Consider the following 20,979-nt stretch of genomic DNA (forward strand, 5'->3'; position numbering starts at 1 on the left):
CATCGCTTTGTGAACGGGGGCATTGTCATGCTGGAACAGGAAAGGGCCTTCCCCAAACTGTTGCCACAAAGTTGGAAGCACAGAATCGTCTAGAATGTCATTGTATGCTGGAACTAAGGAGCCTAGCCCGAACCAAGAAAAACAGCCCCAAACCATTATTCCTCCTCCACCAAACGTTACAGTTGGCACTATGCATTGGGACAGGTAGCGTTCTCCTGGCATCCACCAAACCCAGATTCCGTTTGACTTCCAGATGGTGAAGCGTGATTCATCACTCCAGAGAACGCATTTCCACTGCTACAGAGTCTAATGGAGGCGAGCTTTACACCACTCCAGTCGACGCTTGGCATTGCATATGGTGATCTTAGGCTTGTGTGCGCTCAGCTCTAGCAGGGCAAAAATATGACGAACTGACTTGTTGAAAAGATGGCATCCTATGACAGTGTCACGTTGAAAGTCACTGAGCTCTTAAGTCAGGCCATTCTACATGCCAATGTTTGTCTATGGAGATTGCATGGCTGTGTGCTCGATTTTATACACCTGTCAGCAACGGGTGTGGCTGAAATAGCAGAATCCACTGATTTGAAGGGGTGTCCACATATATACCGTAAATTCCAGACTATAAGCCGCAACTTTTTTCCCAGGCTTTGAACCTCGCGGCTTAAACAATGACGCGACTAATATATGGATTTTTCCCGCTTTCAATTTTTTTTTCTCCAAAAAAACATTCTGTGACGTGCTCAGTTTTTTGGTGGCATGAAGCTTTCATTAGACCAATGAAATTGCCGAACGGGTTACGGTCAAACAACTTTTTTGTTTCCTGTTTAGATTAAATCGAGCGCTCTCATACTTCCCATCATTCTGATTACGATAGTCGTTTTGTCACCCTCATCATGGCAAAGACACGGAGAAATGCATATGATGCAGCTTTCAAGTTGAAGGCGATTGATCTGGCTGTTGGAAAAGGAAATAGAGCTGCTGCACGGGAGCTTGGTCTTAATGAGTCGATGATAAGACGTTGGAAACAGCAGCGTGAGGAATTGACTCAGTGCAAAAAGACAACTAAAGCTTACTGCTAATTTTTTATTTTTTGTTACAAGCCGTGTTTCGTTAAAGCCTATTTATTTTTGTTACAAGCCGTGTTTCGTTAAAGCCTATTTATTTTTGTTACAAGCCGTGTTTCGTTAAAGCTTGTGTAAAGTTCATTTGTTTCAATGTACCGGTAGGCACCTGCGGCTTATAGACATGTGCGGCTTATTTATGTTAAAAAAATATATATATTTAAATTCAGTGGGTGCGGCTTATATTCAGGTGTGCTTAATAGTCCGGAAATTACTGTGTATATATATATATATATACACTGCTAAAAAATAACGGGAACACTTAAACAACACAATGTAACTCCAAGTCAATCACACTTCTGTGAAATCAAACTGTCCACTTAGGAAGCAACACTGATTGACAATAAATTTCACATGCTGTTGTGCAAATGGAATAGACAACAGGTGGAAATTATAGGTAATTAGCAAGACACCCCCAATAAAGAAGTGGTTCTGCAGGTGGGGACCCCAGACCACTTCTCAGTTCCTATGCTTCCTGGCTGATGTTTTGGTCATTTTTGAATGCTGGCGGTGCTTTCACTCTAGTGGTAGCATGAGACAGAGTCTACAACCCACACAAGTGGCTCAGGTAGTGCAGCTCATCCAGGATGGCACATCAATGCGAGCTGTGGCAAGAAGGTTTGCTGTGTCTGTCAGCGTAGTGTCCAGAGCATGGAGGCGCTACCAGGAGACAGGCCAGTACATCAGGAGACGTGGAGGAGGCCGTAGGAGGGCAACAACCCAGCAGCAGGACCGCTACCTCCACCTTTGTGCAAGGAGGAGCAGGAGAAGCACTGCCAGAGCCCTGCAAAATGACCTCCAGCAGGCCACAAATGTGCATGTGTCTGCTCAAACGGTCAGAAACAGACTCCATGAGGGTGGTATGAGGGCTCGACGTCCACAGGTGGGGGTTGTGCTTAAAGCCCAACACCGTGCAGGACGTTTGGCATTTGCCAGAGAACACCAAGATTGGCAAATTCACCACTGGCGCCCTGTGCTCTTCACAGATGAAAGCAGGTTCACACTGAGCACGTGACAGACGTGACAGAGTCTGGAGACGCCGTGGAGAACGTTCTGCTGCCTGCAACATCCTCCAGCATGACCGGTTTGGCGGTGGGTTAGTCATGGTGTGGGGTGGCAATTCTTTGGGGGGCCGCACAGCCCTCCATGTGCTCGCCAGAGGTAGCCTGATTGCCATTAGGTACCGAGATGAGCTCCTCAGACCCCTTGTGAGACCATATGCTGGTGCGGTTGGCCCTGGGTTCCTCCTAATGCAAGACAATGCTAGACCTCATGTGGCTGGAGTGTGTCAGCAGTTCCTGCAAGAGGAAGGTATTGATGCTATGGACTGGCCCGCCAGTGAAGGTTGCTCCATACCTCCATGGATTGATAAATTGGATTTCCATTGATTATTTTTGTGTGATTTTGTTGTCGGCACATTCATCTATGTAAAGAAAAAAGTATTTAATAAGATTATTTATTTCATTCAGATCTAGGATGTGTTGTTTAAGTGTTCCCTTTATTTTTTTGAGCAGTATATAAATATAAAAGTATGTGCAAAGGGAATTTATTTGAGAATAAAATCACCAGCTCTCTACACTGTTAACTGTATCCCAAGATAAACCATTGTGTTTGTAACACTGTGAATGTTTCACTAGCAATGACCTCGGTCCGTGCTGGTATGTGCTTATTGATGGTACATTTACTGCCACTGTTATTGACTGTTAGAAGATTGAGCCCTCAGTCACAGTCCCAGTATGAATGCATCCCAAATGGCACCCTATTCCCGACATAGTGTGCTACTTTTGACCAGGGCCCACTCTTTGGGAAACATAATCGATGTTGGATAACATGAAAACAGGACAATGAGGACACAGCTAGAAGGACAGCATTATTTCACTTTAAAGCTATGATTTCCTAGAGAACCAAAACCAAATGTTTTCCTAGAAAACCAAAGCCACAGAGGAGTCCCAAACCCCCACATCACACCTTTCTTCAGAAGTATCTTATTATGTTGTGCCATGTAAGACAAGTGTCTACCCACAGTGAGCAGGTGTTCTGTACCAGAATGTTCCTGAAAGTAGTGGGAGGCCCCAGTGTCTAGAGGGTTTTGGAGAGGGAGAGGTACGGGAGATAGTTGAAAGCTTTTCATGTTCCTCTCGTTTGATTGTTTTAGTTTGGATCCAGAGTGCTGGTTCAGTTCTTTCTTTCTTTCTTTCTTTCTTTCTTTCTTTCTTTCTTTCTTTCTTTCTTTCTTTCTTTCTTTCTTTCTTTCTTTCTTTCTTTCTTTCTTTCTTTCTTTCTTTCTTTCTTTCTTTCTTTCTTTCTTTCTTTCTTTCTCTCTGTATATCTCTGTCTCTTTGTACCTCATCCCCCTCTCCCTCCCTGCATCTCAATATATTTGTCTCTCTCTTTGTAACTATCCCTCCTCTCTCTCTCTCTGGCTCTCTGTCTCTCTGTGTCTCTCTCTCTTTGTACCTCTCCCTCCCCTCTCTCTCCCTTAATCTCTCTCTCTCTTTTTTCTCTCTCTCTGTACCTCTCCCCTCTCTCTGTCTCTCTCTGTCTCTGTATCTCTCTCTGTCTTTCTCTGTCTTTGTAGCTTTCTGTATCTCTAGCTCTCTCTCTCTGTCAATTTCAATTTAAGGGCTTTATTGGCATGGGAAACATATGTTTACATTGCCAAAGCAATAGAAATAGATAGTAAACAAAAGTGAAATTAACATAAAAAATTGTAAAGTTAACATTACACTCAGAAAAGTTCCAATTTAATAAAGGCATTTGAAATGTCTAAATTATGTCTATATACAGTGTTGTAATGATGTGCAAATGGTTAAAGTACAAAAGGAAAAATAAATAATCATACAGTAGCAAGAAAAAGTATGTGAACCCTTTGGGAATTAAATCAACAACAGAATGGCTTCAACAGAAGAAAATACACCTTCTGGAGTGGCCCAGTCAGAGTCCTGACCTCAACCCGATTGAGATGCTGTGGAGGGTCAACCAGTTATTAAATCCAAGGGTTCACAGTCACAGTGGTCAGGTATTCTACCACTGTGTACTCTCTGTTTAGGGCCAAATAGCATTCTAGCTTGCTCTGTATTATTGTTTATTCTTTCCAATGTGTCAAGTAATTCTGTTTTTGTTTTCTCATGATTTGGTTGGGTCTAATTGTGTTGCTCTCCTGGGGCTCTGTGGGGTCTGTTTGTGTTTGTGAACAGAGCCCCAGGACCAGCTTGCTTAGGGGGCTCTTCTCCAGGTTCATCTCTCTGTAGGTGATGGATTTGTTATGGAAGGTTTGGGAATCGCTTCCTTTTAGGTTGTTGTAGAATTTAACGGCTCTTTTCTGGATTTTTATAATTAGCAGGTATTGGCCTAATTATGCTCTGCATGCATTATTTGGTGTTTTACGTTGTACACTGAGGACATTTTTGCAGAATTCTGCATACAGAGTCTCAATTTGATGTTTTTCCCATTTTGTGAATGCTTGGTTGGTGAGCACACCCCAGATCTCACAACCATAACGGGCAATGGGTTCTATAACTGTTTCAAGTATTTTTCAGACATAACATTTGACATACCAATTAGGATATCTTCCTTTCGATGGCATAGAAAGACCTTCTTGCCTTGTCTCTCAAAACGTTCACAGCATTGTGGAAGTTACCTGTGGCGCTGATGTTTAGGCCAAGGTATGTATCGTTTTTTGTGTGCTCTAGGTCAACGGTGTCTAGATGGAATTTGTATTTGTGGTCCTGGCAACTGGACATTTTTTGGAACACCATTATTTTTTGTCTTACTGAGATTTACTGTCAGGGCCCAGGACTGACAGAATCTGTGCAGAAGATCTAAGTGCTGCTGTAGGCCCTCCTTGGTTGGGGACAGAAGCTCCAGATCATCAGCAAAGAGTAGACATTTGACTTCAGATTCTTGTAGGGTGAGGCCGGGTACTGCAGACTCTTCTAGTGCCCTCGCTAATTCCTTGACATATATGTTGAAGTGTGTGGGGCTTAAGCTGCATCTCTGTCTCACCGCACGGCCCTGTGGAAAGAAATGTGTGTTTTTTGCCAGTTTTAACTGCACACTTGTTGTTTGTGTACATGGATTTTATAATGTTTTGTGTTTTTTCCCCAACACCACTTTTCATCAATTTGTATCGCAGACCCGCATGCCAAATTGAGTCAAAAGCTTTTTTGAAATCAACAAAGAATGATAAAGACGTTGCCTTTGTTTTCATTTGTTTGTTCGTCAATTACGGTGTGCAGGGTGAATACGTGGTCTGTCGTATTGTAATTTGGTAAAAAGCCAATTTGACATCTGCTCAGTACATTGTTTTCACTTGAGGAAATGTACGAGTCTGCTGTTAATGATAACGCAGAAGGCAGAAGGCACATGGTTGCTATTGACGCATATCCCACGGTATTTATTGGGGTCAAATGTGTCTCTACTTTTGGATTGGGGTGAACAGTCCTTGGTTCCAAATATTGGGGAAGATGTCAGAGCCAAGGAGGATTAAAGTATATTGGTTCTTCAATTACAATAGGCTGATTTCTGGCGGCTGTTCCTTCTTTTTCCGTAGTGTATTTCTGTATTGTTTTAGTGATTCACCATAGTGAAGGTTCAGGTTTTCTGGGATTCTATGTTTTTGGTTGGATAGGTTTCTCAATTTCTTTCTTAGGTTTTTGCATTCTTCATCATTGTTGATATTGTTATGTTTTCTCTTTGAAATATTTAGATTTGATAGGGAAGCTGAGAGGTAAATATATACTGTTTAGGTTTTCTACTGCCAAGTTTACAGTTACAGTGGAACTTTTTGTCCAGGAAGTTGTCTAAAAGGGATTGAATTTGTTGTTGCCTAATTGTTTTTTGGTAGGTTTCCACAATTCTTCCCTTCCGTCTATAGCATTTCTTAATATTATTCAGTTCCTTTGTCTTTGATGCCTCAAGGTTGAGTATTGCTCTGTTCAAGTAGACTGTGGTTTTGCTGTGATCTGATAGGGTTGTCAGTGGGCTGACTGTGAACGCTCTAAGAGACTCTGGGTTGAGGTCAGTGATAAAGTAGTCTACAGTAGTGCCAAGAGATGAGCTAAGTGTACCTAACATAGGAGTCCCCTTGAAGCCTACCATTGACTATGTACATACCCAGCGTGCGACAGAGCTGCAGGAGTTGTGCCCAGTTTTCGTTGGTTGTTGGCGTAGATGTGCCTAGGGGGGCATATGGGGGAGGGAATGCTGTCACCTCCAGGTAGATGTTTGTCCCCCTGTGTGCTGAGGGTGTCAGGTTCTTGTCCAGTTCTGGCATTTAGGCCGCCACAGACTAGTACATGTCCCTGGGCCTGGAAATGATTGATTTCCCCCTCCAGGATATAGAAACTGTCTTCATTAATGTGGGGGGATATAGGTAGCACACAGGAGGACATTTTTCTCTGTTGAGATCATTTCCTTTTGAATTTCAAACCAAATGTAAAGTGTTCCTGTTTTGATTAATTTAATAGAGTGAGTTAGGTCTGCTCTTTACAAAATTAGCATACCCCCTGAGTCCCTTCCCTGTTTCACACCTGGTAGTTTGGTGGATCGGACTACCAGCTCTCTGTAACCTAGAGGGCAACCAGTGGGTCCATCTCCTCTATACAAGGTTTCTTGTAGGATAACAATGTCTGTATTTCTTTGATAAAGTCCAGGTTCCTGCTCTTTAGACCAAAGGCAGATGACCTCAGGCCTTGGATATTCCAGGATAAGGTAGTGAAGGCTTTGTGTTCCACAGGTCTGGGAGAGTGTCTCACTGGTCTGGGTGAGGTGTCTATTGATCTGTTGCTCCTGTGTGAGGTGTTGGGGCTGCGGTTGAGGGCGATGTCCTTTAGGGTCCGGGCAAAGGTGGGCACTGCTGCCTTGTATAGGTGGACCTGGTCGTAAAGGCTGTTCAAGTTCAGGGTGGTGTGGTGGGCCAGTTAAACATTTTGTTTTGAGGCACAGTTACAGGAAATACTTGCGTTCACCCGCTGTATGGTAGCAGGGTGGAAGTATTTTCGTGGTAACAGGGTGGAGATAACCACTTGTGCTTTGGGAAAAGTAGAAGAAGCTTTTTCAATCACTCCCTTGAGTGCTGTGGCAACCCTTTCCTGCTGTGTTCTCAGGTCTTTTGTGTGTATTATTATGTGGCTGGGTAAACCTAGTTGGTCCTCAGACAGAAGGTCTAGGTCATGCTGGGTGTTTGGACACCAGAGTTTTGACACTGTGTGTTTGGGAAAACGTTTATTTTCTTGTATTTATTTCCCATTTGAGTCCATAAGGAGAACAATCTGTGGTTTGTGTATGTCCTCAGTGGGTGTGGGGGGGTGGGGGGTTGTCACGAGGGCTATCAGGGTGGCTGACGGGGGGTGCTCAGAGGGGTTGGGATCCCCTGGTCTTGGGGTTCTTCATTTGTCTGTCCTGCTGTGATGTCGAGGCTATGGGTCTGGGGTGGACTGCTCTCTCTGTCTCTCTCTCTCTCTCTCTCTCTGTTTCTCTCTCTCTCTGTATCTCTCTCTGTACCACCCTCTGTATCTCACTATCTCTCTCTCTCTCTCTCTCTCTCTGTTTCTCTCTCTCTCTGTATCTCTCTCTGTGCCACCCTCTGTATCTCTCTCTGTATCTCACTATATCTCTGTATCTCTCTCTCTCGCTCTCTATCTCACTCTCCCCAGAGCCTGGCTGTGTGCTGCTCGGCTGCTGAGTCATTCTGGGTTGAACAGAGAACAAGGGATGTAGAGGGAGACAGAGGGAGAGAGGGACGGGGATAGTGATGGAGAGAGAGACAGACTCAGCTATTGTGTATAATTCTGATATGCTGGCCTCTCCCTGCTATTGTGTATAATTCTGATATACTGGCCTCTCCCTGCTATTGTGTATAATTCTGATATACTGGCCTCTCCCTGCTATTGTGTATAATTCTGATATACTGGCCTCTCCCTGCTATTGTGTATAATGCTGATATATTGGTCTCTACCTGCTATGCTACATATCCTTTTTCAGCTCCTCTGAGCTGGCCTCCTACGTACAGTACTGTACACTCCCAGTGATGTACCTAGCTGTTGTTCTCCCACTCCCACTCCTAACCCCTGCCCTTGGTCTCCAAATCCAATATAACCTGTAACATCATCACCAGCCATTCAGGTAGCTAGACTCCTGTTGGTTCAGTCTCTCTCTCTCTCTCTCTCTCTCTCTCTCACCCAGACAGACAGACATCTGACTTAAGGAAAGGAAGCAATGCACAGATTACAATTTTTCTATTGACAGAAGATGAGTCATTATAGCAGGAAGATAAAGAAAGAGAACAGAGAAGCCTTTAGCTACCTCCCTGTCTATAGGTCTCAGAACCAAGGTCAGGAGTACAGGGACTAGAACTTCTTGGAGAAATCCTTTTCATGACTTCTATTTTCTCTGTTTGTTTCCTTCAGGTTTCTGTGTGGTAGCCGTGGTGATCTGCTGCTGTAACCATGTTTAGGAACAGCTTGAAGATGCTGCTGACAGGCGGCAAGGCCAATCGCAAGAACCGCAACGGCAGCAGTGGTGAGTCTGACCCCTGACCTTTAACCTGTGATCTCTGTAAACAATGATTAACAACATGCCTGTCTTCGGGGTCATACTGTGTCAGACACCAATAGCCTTACATTGGGTTTCAGTAGTAGTGCTCAAAATGCACCTGATATCAAACTCATTTATACAGTGCATTCATAAAGTATTCAGACCCTTCCCTTTTTCTACATTTTATTACATGACAGCCTTATTACAGAATTAATTAAATAAAAATGTTTCTACATCAATCTACACACAATACCCCATAATGACAAAGCAAAAACATGTTTTTAGAAAAGTTTGCAAATGTATTAAAAACAGAAATACGTTATTTACATAGATATTCAGACCCTTTGCTATGAGACTCAAAATTGAGCTCAGGAACATCCAGTTTCCATTGATCATCCTTGAGATGTTTCTAAAACTTGATCGGAGTCTACCTTTGGTAAATTCAATTGTTTGGACATGATTTGGAAAGGCACACACCTGTCCATATAAGGTCCCGCAAATGACAGTGCACGTCAGATCAAAAACTAAGTCATGAGGTCGAAGGAATTGTCCGTGGAGCTCCGAGACAGGATGGTGTCAAGGCACAGGTCTGGGGATGGATACCAACAATTTCTGCAGCATTGAAGGTCCCCAAGAACACAGTGGCCTCAATCATTCTTAAATGGAAGAAGTTTGGAACCACCAAGACTCTTCCTAGAGCTGGCCGCCTCACTGAGCTATCAGGGGAGAAGGGCCTTGGTCAGTGAGGTAACCAAGAACCCGATGGTCACTCTGACAGAGCTCCAGAGTTCCTCTGTGGAGATGGGAGAACCTTCCAGAAGGACAACCATCTCTGTAGCACCACCATTCAGACCTTTATGGTAGAGAGCCAGACTGAAGCCACTCCTCAGTAAAAGGCACATGACAGCCCGCTTGGAGTTTGCCAAAAAGCACCTAAAGAACTCTCAGACCATGAGAAACAAGATTCTTTGGTGTGATGAAACCAAGATTGAACTCTTTGTCCTGAATGCCAAGCGTCACATCTGGAGGAAACCTGGTACCATCCCTACAGTGAAGCATGTTGGTGGCAGTAGCATGCTGTGGGGATGTTTTTCAGGGGCAGAGGCAGGGACTGGGAGATAAGTCAGGATCGAGGGAAAGATGAATGGAGCAAAGTACAGAGTTTGGACATGATGCATGTGCATGTCGTTGTAGAATGGATCCGGAGAGGATGGCTGACGTTTTACGTGCTCCTAACCAACTGTTACTTTGTTCGGTTTTTGCGTTGTTTGTAACTTATTTTTTGTAACTTATTTTGTATATAATGTTGCTGCTACCGTCTCTTACGACGGAAAATAACTTCTGGACATCAGAACAGCGATTACTCACCACCAACTAGTAGAAGCTTTTTCCTTTCATGAGTCCAACGAGTCCGACGTGAAGGATGTACTACTTTCCCAGGATCAGGCCCAAATCCCCGTCATTTGAGTGAAGAGAAGACAGAGAAAAAGAGGGTGGAGGTCGGGTTGCCTACTGAGAATTCATAGGCGAGCGAGTAAAACCCCACTGGCATCCGTTCTATTGGCAAACATGTAATTGGCAAACATGTAATCATTGGAAAATAAAATCGATGACCTATGAGCAAGATTAAACTGTGGCCGAACGACGACATGAACATCATACAGTTCACGGGTTTTACACTGTATCGGCAGGATAGAACAGCAGCCTCTGGTAAGACAAGGGGTGGAGGTCTATGTATATTCGTAAACAACAGCTGGTGCACGATATTTAAGGAAGTCTAAAGGTTTTGCTCGCCTGAGGTAGTGTGGTCTACAGCTTATCATGAGATACTCTATCTTCCTAGGGAGTTTTCAACTGTATTTTTCGTAGCTGTCTACATACCACCCCAGACCGATGCTGGCACTAAGACTGCACTCAATAAGCTGTATACCGCCATAAGAAAAGAAAACGCTCATCCAGTGGCGGCGCTCCTATTTGCCACCGGCATTTTAAATGTGCATTTTAAATGTGCAACCAGAGGGAAAAAAACTCTAGACCACCTTTACTCCACACACAGAGACGCGTTCAAAGCTCTCTCTTGCCCTCCATTTGGAAAATCTGACCATAATTCCATCCTCCTGATTCCTGCTTACAAGCAAAAATTAAAGCAGGAAGCACCAGTGACTCGGTCAATAAAAAAGTGGTCAGATGAAGCAGATGCTAAGCTACAAGACTGTTTTGCTAGCACAGACTGGAATATGTTCCGGGATTCTTCCGATGGCATTGAGGAGTACACCACATCAGTCACTCGGTTCATCAACAAGTGCATCGATGACGTCATCCCCACAGTGACTGCACATACATACCACAACCAGAAGCCATGGATTACAGGCAACATCCGCAATGAGCTAAAGGGTAGAGCTGCAGCTTTCAAGGAGCGGGACTCTAACATGGAAACTTATAAGAAATCTCGTATGCCCTCCGATGAACCATCAAACAGGCAAAGCATCAATACAGGACTAAGATCGAATCGTACTACACCGGCTCCGACACTCGTCGGATGTGGCAGGGCTTGCAAACTATTACAGACTGCAAAGGGAAGCACAGCCGAGAGCTGCCCAGTGACATGAGCCTACCAGACGAGCTAAATAACTTCTATGCTCTCTTCGAGGCAAGTAACACTGAAACATACATGAGAGCATCAGCTGTTCTGGACGACTGTGTGATCATGCTCTCCGCAGCCAATGTGAGTAAGACCTTTAAACAGGTCACAAGGCTGCAGGGCCAGACGGATTACCAGGTCGTGTACTCCGAGCATGCGCTGACCAACTGGCAAGTGTCTTCACTGACATTTTCAACCTCTCCCTGTCTGAGTCTATAATACCAACATGTTTCAAGCAGACCACCATTGTCCCTGTGCCCAAGAACACTAAGGTAACCTGCCTAAATGACTACCGACCGTAGCACTCACATCTGTAGCAGTGAAGTGCTTTGAAAGGCTGGTCATGGCTCACATCAACACCATTATCCCAGAAACCCTAGACCCACTCCAATTTGCATACCGCCCTAACATATCCACAGATGATGCAATCTCTATTCCCCTTTCCCACCTGGACAAAAGGAACACCTATGTGAGAATGCAATTTATTGACTACAGCTCAGTGTTCAACACCATAGGGCCCTTGGATCCACTAATCTAAGGACACTGGGACTAAACACCTCCCTCTGCAACTGGATCCTGGACTTCCTGACGGGCCCCCAGGTGGTAAGGGTAGGTAACAACACATCCACCATGCTGATCCTCAACACGGGGGCCCCTCAGTGCGTGCTCAGTCCCCTCCTGTACTCCCTGTTCGCTCATGACTGCACGGCCAGGCACAACTCCAACTCCATCATTAACAGTGGTAGGCCTGATCACCAACAACAACGAGAGCCTATAGGGAGGAGGTCAGAGACCTGGCTGTGGGGTGACAGGACCACAACCTCTCCCTCAACGTGATCAAGACAAAGTAGATGATTGTGGTCTACAGGAAAAGGAGGACCGAGCACGCCCCATTCTCATTGAAGGGGCTGTAGTGGAGCAGTTTGAGAGCTTCAAGTTCCTTGGTGTATTCATCACCAACAAACCATCATGGTCCAAACACAGCAAGACAGTCGTGAATAAGCCACGACAAAACCTATTCTCCCTCAGGAGACTGAAAAGATTTGGCATGGGTCTTCAGATCCTCAAAAGTTTCAACAGCTGCACAATCGAGAGCATCCTGACTGGTTGCATCACTGCCTGGTGTGGCAACTGCTCGGCCTCTGACCGCAAGGCACTACAGAGGGTAGTGCGTACGGCCCAGTACATCACTGGGGCCAAGTACAGTCGAGTGCTCAAAACAAACCCCCGACTCAGACGTTGCAAGAGGTTTTTTCCCATGGCACACCATATGGCAAAGAATGACGAAGATTGAAGGCGATAACAGTTGCAACTTACATCAACAAAGACATGGCCCCAATTTACACGGTCAAGGAACGGGGGTTTCGTGAGTTGGTGCTAACACTCGACCCAAGGTACCAAATGCAAATTGATGTGACACATGTTAATGCCAAAATAACATGCAAAACAGGCAAGCCCCCAATATATATATATATATATATATTAGGCCTATTTTTATTTTGTTTGCAACTATAGGTGCAGTGTTTTCTATTTACCTTTTTAGATTTATACATTAATATTTTATATTTTGTTCCATGCTAATTTTTAAAATGTACGCAAAGGTTGTAGATAAGGAGAAATAATCAAATGAGAGTTAAAAATGCAATAAGAAATAGGCCTTTACATGTGGTCATTTTATATAAACTACTTATTAATTAAATTGACAGAAAATGTGCTATATCGTGATATGTATCGTTACCGGGATATGAAATGACCTATATTGGGATATGAGATTTTGGCCATATCGCCAAGCTTGTAGCGTCATACCCAAGAAGGCTCGAGGCTGTAGTCACTGCCAAAGGTTTTTCAACAAAGCACTGAGTATAGGGTCTGAATACTTATGTAAATTTGATTTAGCAGTTTTTTATTTTCAATACATTTGCAAAAATGTATAACAACCTGTTTTTGCTTTGTCATTGCTTTGTCATTATGGTGTTGATGAGGAAAATATTTTTTTTATCAATTTTAGAATAAGCCTGTAACGTAAACAAAATGTGGAAAAAGTAAAGTGGTCTGAATACATTCCCGAATGCACTGTAGGTAGATCTTGTTGGCAATGATGATCTGTTCAGGTTTCAGACAACTGAATAAGTTTTGAACAGAGTTGATTCTTATCTGAAGACACTTTACTTTCATTTTCAATCAACACCTGCCATACTATCCAAAGTTCTCATGCTTAACAACCACCCAGTGCTCTTGGTTCCTATAGTACACTATATCTCACTGTATTCACTCACTTATGTGTTTTAACTGTTAAATGCTCAGAAGGAGAGAAAGCTGTGTCAGTACAGAAACACTTTCTGTTCCCTTACGTCCCAAATGACACCTATTCCCCATTTAATGCACTACTTTTGACCAGGGCCCATAGCGCTCAGGTCAAAAGTAGTGCATTATGTAGGAAATAGGGTGCCATTTAGGATGCTGACAGGGTCTTTATCACAGAGGAGGAATGTGCCGCCTAAGGGCTTTCGCTCGGCCCGCCACTTGACGATTTTCTGCGATTAAATGAATCTTGTCAGGCCCTGCATATGAATTACAGCTGAAATGTTGAACAGAAAAGCCTAGATATCTTGTATATCACACATTGCCAGTCACACACACCCTATTGCCTACATCATATGACTAACTTAACGCTTTGGAGCGTTCCAGCAGCTACTGCTGATGTAAATTGGAATAATCTATCCCACCACATGGCCCAGACATTGTTACATTATCAGACAGATCCAGTTTTACTGTGTGTATATGAGAATGTGTTAAGGGCCATCTCGCTTCACATCACTGATTTTAATCCTACTTTGTGGTTATAACTTTACACACTCAACGATGTCAACCCAACTGCTCTGAGAGAATGTTGTGTTCTTCCTCTTCAAATATGGCTGAAATATTTCTACTCATCCTTAAGGCAGCATAAGATTTTACGGTGCATCTTTACATTCCACTGCAGTGATGTGATATGACTCCAACAACATATCAAGCTACACACACACACACACACACACACACACACACACACACACACACACACACACACACACACCAGCAGAACAACTCAGCTGTGTGTGCCTTGAGATAGCATGTCATACCACCCTATTCTTTATACTAGTCATGTTAACTGTTCCTTTTGCAATTAGCCCATTTCACTGAGTACTGTTCTCCAACCACAGTCTGTCTGTCTTTGTGTGTGTGTGTGTGTGTGTGTGTGTGTGTGTGTGTGTGTGTGTGTGTGTGTGTGTGTGTGTGTGTGTGTGTGTGTGTGTGTGTGTGTGTGCCAGTTGAACTCTTTCCATAATGAGGGAAAACAACAGAGTCTGCCTGTCAAATAGACAGACAATGCACAGTGCAAACCTTATGCTGCTCACTCAGTCAGTCAGTCAGTCAGTCAGTCAATAATGGCATTGTTATTATATCAAATCACTGTCACGTCCTGGCCAGTATATAAGGTTAATTGTTTTGTAGTTTGGTCAGGGCGTGACAGAGGGTATTTGTTTTATGTGGTTCGGGGTGGTGTGTTTGTGTAAAGGGTGTTTGATTTAGTATGTCCGGGTTTTGGTTTATGTCTAGGTAGTTCTATGTGGAGTCTAGTATGTCTGTTTCTATGTCTGGTGAATTGGTGTTGGGACTCTCAGTTGAAGGCAGGTGTTTTCTATCTGCCTTTGATTGAGAGTCTCATAAAGGAGGGTGTGTTTGTGTTTGTGTTTTGTGGGTGATTGTTCTGTGTTCAGCCCTAGGCTTTGCCAGACTGTTTTGTTGTTGTTCGTTTGTTAGTTCTAGTAGTTTTGTTATTTTGTATTCAGTTGTTTTTTGTAAGTTATTAAATCTAAATATGAGCATACACGTACCTGCTGCATTTTGGTCCTCATTCACCAACGACAACCGTGACAGAATCACCCACCTCCAAAGGACCAAGCAGCAGGAGAACAGCATGGATGGATGGACATGGGCGGATTTAAGGAGGTTCGTGTCCAGGGCTATGGAAGAGTTAAGGGAACCCGAGAGGCAGCCCCAAGAAATTTTTTGGGGGGGGCACAAGGGCTGTGAAGAGGGGCAAGGATGGAGCCCCAGGCCAGCTCCCCGCACTAGCCCTGAGGTACGTGTCTCCAATCTGGTACGCCCAGTACCAGCACCCCGCACCAAGCCCAAGGTGCGTGTCCCCAGCCCCGCCAGTCAACAGTCGTCGGAGCTGCCCGCCAGTCAACAGTCGTCGGAGCTGCCCGCCAGTCAACAGTATTCGGAGCTGCCCGCCAGTCAACAGTCGTCGGAGCTGCCCGTCAGTCAACAGTCGTCGGAGCTGCCCGTCAGTCAACAGTCGTCGGAGCTGCCCGTCAGTCAACAGTCGTCGGAGCTGCCCGTCAGTCAACAGTCGTCGGAGCTGCCCGTCAGTCAACAGTCGTCGGAGCTGCCCGTCAGTCAACAGTCGTCGGAGCTGCCCGTCAGTCAACAGTCGTCGGAGCTGCCCGTCAGTCAACAGTCGTCGGAGCTGCCCGTCAGTCAACAGTCGTCGGAGCTGCCCGTCAGTCAACAGTCGTCGGAGCTGCCCGCCAGTCAACAGTCGCCGGAGTGGTCAGACTGCGCTGAACTGCCGGAGTGGTCAGACTGCGCTGAACTGCCGGAGTGGTCAGACTGCGCTGAACTGCCGGAGTGGCCAGACTGCGCTGAACTGCCGGAGTGGCCAGACTGCGCTGAACTGCCGGAGTGGCCAGACTGCGCTGAACTGCCGGAGTGGCCAGACTGCGCTGAACTGCCGGAGTGGCCAGACTGCGCTGAACTGCCGGAGTGGCCAGACTGCGCTGAACTGCCGGAGTGGCCAGACTGCGCTGAACTGCCGGAGTGGCCAGACTGCGCTGAACTGCCGGAGTGGCCAGACTGCGCTGAACTGCCGGAGTGGCCAGACTGCGCTGAACTGCCGGAGTGGCCAGACTGCGCTGAACTGCCGGAGGGGCCAGACTGCCCTGACCTGCCGGAGGGGCCAGACTGCCCTGACCTGCCGGAGGGGCCAGACTGCCCTGACCTGCCGGAGGGGCCAGACTGCCCTGACCTGCCGGAGGGGCCAGACTGCCCTGACCTGCCGGAGGGGCCAGACTGCCCTGACCTGCCGGAGTGGCCAGACTGCCCTGACCTGCCGGAGTGGCCAGACTGCCCTGACCTGCCGGAGTGGCCAGACTGCCCTGACCTGCCGGAGTGGCCAGACTGCCCTGACCTGCCGGAGTGGCCAGACTGCCCTGACCTGCCGGAGTGGCCAGACTGCCCTGACCTGCCGGAGTGGCCAGACTGCCCTGACCTGCCGGAGTGGCCAGACTGCCCTGACCTGCCGGAGTGGCCAGACTGCCCTGACCTGCCGGAGTGGCCAGACTGCCCTGACCTGCCGGAGTGGCCAGACTGCCCTGACCTGCCGGAGTGGCCAGACTGCCCTGACCTGCCGGAGTGGCCAGACTGCCCTGACCTGCCGGAGTGGCCAGACTGCCCTGCCCTGACCTGCCGGAGTGGCCAGACTGCCCTGACCTGCCGGAGTGGCCAGACTGCCCTGACCTGCCGGAGTGGCCAGACTGCCCTGACCTGCCGGAGTGGCCAGACTGCCCTGACCTGCCGGAGTGGCCAGACTGCCCTGACCTGCCGGAGTGGCCAGACTGCCCTGACCTGCCGGAGTGGCCAGACTGCCCTGACCGTCCCGAGCTGACAGACTGCCCTGACCGTCCCGAGCTGACAGACTGCCCTGACCGTCCCGAGCTGACAGACTGCCCTGACCGTCCCGAGCTGACAGACTGCCCTGACCGTCCCGAGCTGACAGACTGCCCAGACCGCCCCGAGCTGACAGACTGCCCAGACCGCCCCGAGCTGACAGACTGCCCAGACCGCCCCGAGCTGACAGACTGCCCAGACCGCCCCGAGCTGACAGACTGCCCAGACCGCCCCGAGCTGACAGACTGCCCAGACCGCCCCGAGCTGACAGACTGCCCCGAGCTGACAGACTGCCCAGACTGCCCCGAACCGCCAGACTGCCCAGACTGCCTGGAACGGCCAGAACCTGAGCCGCCTCCAATATAGGTGGGTTGGGGAGGGGGGGTGTAGCACAGTGCCGTCGTTGACGGCAGCCACCCTCCCTTCCCTCCCTTTAGAAAGGGGGAATCTTTCTTTTGGGTATTGTTTGGGGGTATTTATATATTTTTTTGTGTTAAGGTGCTTCTGGGGTAGCACCTTTAAGGGGGGGGTACTGTCACATCCTGGCCAGTATATAAGGTTAATTGTTTTGTAGTTTGGTCAGGGCGTGACAGAGGGTATTTGTTTTATGTGGTTCGGGGTGGTGTGTTTGTGTAAAGGGTGTTTGATTTAGTATGTCCGGGTTTTGGTTTATGTCTAGGTAGTTCTATGTGGAGTCTAGTATGTCTGTTTCTATGTCTGGTGAATTGGTGTTGGGACTCTCAGTTGAAGGCAGGTGTTTTCTATCTGCCTTTGATTGAGAGTCTCATAAAGGAGGGTGTGTTTGTGTTTGTGTTTTGTGGGTGATTGTTCTGTGTTCAGCCCTAGGCTTTGCCAGACTGTTTTGTTGTTGTTCGTTTGTTAGTTCTAGTAGTTTTGTTATTTTGTATTCAGTTGTTTTTTGTAAGTTATTAAATCTAAATATGAGCATACACGTACCTGCTGCATTTTGGTCCTCATTCACCAACGACAGCCGTGACAATCACAAACAAACTACACTTGATTGTAATTGAAATATCAACAGATAGTCTATGAAATATAATATATATACTATAGTCTGTATGATTAAATCAACAAATATTTGAATACAACAGGTGTAGACCTTACTGTGAAATGTTTACTTATGAGCCCTTAATCAACAATGCAGTTCAAAAAATAGAGTTAAACAAATATTTACTAAATTAACTAAAGTAAAAAATGTAATAAAAAGTAACACAATAAAATAACAATAATGAGGCTATTTATAGGGGGTACTGTATATAATGTGCGGAGTCAATGTGCAGGGGTACAGGTTACTCAAGTTATTTTGTACATTTAGTTAGGGGTAATGTGACTATGCATAGATAATAAACAGCGAGTAGCAGCAGTGTAAAAACAAAGGGGGGTGGCCATTTGAGGAATTGTTCAGCAGTCTTATGGCTTCGGGGGAGAAGCTGTTAAGCCATTTGGAGCGAGACTTGCCGCTCTGATACCGCTTGTCATGCAGTAGCAGAAAGAACAGTCTATGACCTGGGTGACTGGAGTCTTTGACAATATTTTTGGTCTGAGTAGACTGCTGTCGAGGACGTAATAACTGTCCTGTCTGTCAGTACAGCATCAATATTGCAGCTGTAGACTGCTGTCGAGGACGTAATAACTGTCCTGTCTGTCAGTACAGCATCAGTATTGCAGCTGTAGACTGCTGTCGAGGACGTAATAACTGTCCTGTCTGTCAGTACAGCATCAGTATTGCAGCTGTAGATGGCTGTCGAGGACATAATAACTGTCCTGTCTGTCAGTACAGCATCAGTATTGCAGGTGCCAGATGATCCTCTATCTACACAATACACAGACAGGCTCATTCAAGAGGCGTTATCTGAACTGATCATCTCTTCGCTGATCACAAGTAGTCTCATTAAAGCTCAGTCAAAGGTGTTCCTCCCATCACTAGATGCTGTGTTATCTTCAGACTTCAGATAGGCTTTGAATAACCTCTCAAGTCTTCTGATCAGATGATGATATGGATAGACAGAGGGGTCTGACTAAAGATCAGAGTTCAATACCCATACATCCCCGATAACATACATTGTACTATGTAGAGCAGTGGTTCTTAACCTGGGTTCGATCGAACCCCAGGGGTTCGGTGAGTCAGTCTCAGGGGTTCGGCGGAGGTCAAGACACACACCCGACTCATATGATTCGTGATGACACGCCCCGCTTGGCCATCATTGGCTGCAGGTGATCACGCAACATCGCTTGGCCTATCTGTGCTGCAGGAAATTTGGCGCGCTCAGTAGTCGAATTGTGACTGTCGTGATGGTACGTCGTGTGATTTCTTTCTTAATATTTTAATCCCTTCATACTAACTATGTCGAGCAAAAAAAGAAAGTGGTCGGACGAATATGTACAATATGGATTCACATGTATAACGGAACGTGATGAGAGTCAGCGTCCTAACTGCATGATTTGCAATGCCAAGTTGAGCAATTCTAGTCTAGCACCGGCAAAACTAAGAGAACACTTCCTTAAGCTGCATGGAGATGGACAATACAAGAACACAACGCTCGCTGAATTCAAGGTGAAGAGAGCCATTTTTCCAATTAAGAAGGGTTCGGTGAATGCGCATATGAAACTGGTGGGGGTCAGTACCTCCAACAAGGTTAAGAACCACTGATGTAGAGGAATGAAGCAATGTATTGGGCAGGCTTTCTAAGTGGTGTGCTAGTAGCCTAGTACTGGTGGGTCCATGAATTTATTTGAATGTTCCATCCCTGCTGCTGGCGTGGCTAGTCACCGAAAGGTTGCCAGTTCGGATCCCCGAGCTGACAAGGTGAAACGTCTGTCATTCTGCCCTTGAGCAACGCAGTTAATCCCCGACAAGAACAGCTCCCCAGGCGCCCAATGTCTCAGTGCCCTGCACCTCTCTGATTCATAGGGGTTGGGTTAAAAGCGTAAGTCAAGGGAGGGAGAGAGGAAGCGGACGTCAAGGTTGAGAGGGAGAGAGAGAGGGAGCCCAGGTTGAGAGTGAGAGAAGGAAAGCGATACTGACAGAGAGACTGAGAGGACTGGATAGATCACAGCATTATGGTAATAGATTCATCTTTCCCTCTGATTGGCTGGCTGGAAATGTCAGTTGAATACTTCTCTCTCCAATACTCTCAGATATACAGGAGCGGCTAGGGAATAGGGGTTATCAAAATCAAATCAAAGTTTATTTGTCACGTGCGCCGAATACAACAGTGAAATGCTTACTTACACGCTCTAACCAATAGTGCAAAAAAGGTATTAGGTGAACAATAGGTAAGTAAAGAAATAAAACAACAGTAAAAAGACAGGCTATATACAGTAGCGAGGCTATAAAAGTAGTGAGGCTACATACAGACACCGGTTAGTCAGGCTGATTGAGGTAGTATGTACATGTAGATATGGTTAAAGTGACTATGCATATATGATGAACAGAGAGTAGCAGTAGCGTAAAAGAGGGGTTGGCGGGTGGTGGGTGGTGGGACACAATGCAGATAGCCCGGTTAGCCAATGTGCGGGAGCAGTGGTTGGTCGGCCCAATTGAGGTAGTATGTACATGAGTGTGTAGTTAAAGTGACTATGCATATATGATAAACAGAGAGTAGCAGTAGCGTAAAAGAGGGGTTGGGGGGGGGGCACACAATGCAAATAGTCCGGGTAGCCATTTGATTACCTGTTGAACCTTTTGAGGATCTCAGGACCCATACCAAATCTTTTTAGTTTCCTGAGGCTTTGGACCATTCTAGTGTGTTGTTGATGTGGACACCAAGGAACTTGAAGCTCTCGACCTGCTCCACTATAGCCCAGTTGATCACAATGTGGGTGTGCTCGGTCCTCCTTTTCCTGTTGTCCACAATCATCTCCTTAGTCTTGGTTACATTGAGAGATAGGTTGTTATTCTGGCACCACCCGGCCAGGTCTCTGACCTCCTCCCTATAGGCTGTC

General features: G+C 46.2%; 1 protein-coding gene across 1 annotated transcript in view; it reads left to right on the forward strand.

Moving 5' to 3' along the window:
* LOC115152867 (protein TANC2-like) overlaps positions 1 to 20,979 on the forward strand; it is a 411,487-nt gene that overhangs the window by 116,009 nt on the left and 274,499 nt on the right. The window contains exon 3 of the mRNA XM_029697757.1: positions 8,531 to 8,642. Within this exon, the coding sequence (XP_029553617.1) occupies positions 8,570 to 8,642 (73 nt within the window). The 5' untranslated portion in view covers positions 8,531 to 8,569. The remainder of the gene's footprint in view (positions 1 to 8,530; positions 8,643 to 20,979) is intronic.

This window comes from Salmo trutta, chromosome 18, assembly GCF_901001165.1.
Source record: "Salmo trutta chromosome 18, fSalTru1.1, whole genome shotgun sequence".
NCBI classification, from domain to species: Eukaryota; Metazoa; Chordata; class Actinopteri; order Salmoniformes; family Salmonidae; genus Salmo; species Salmo trutta.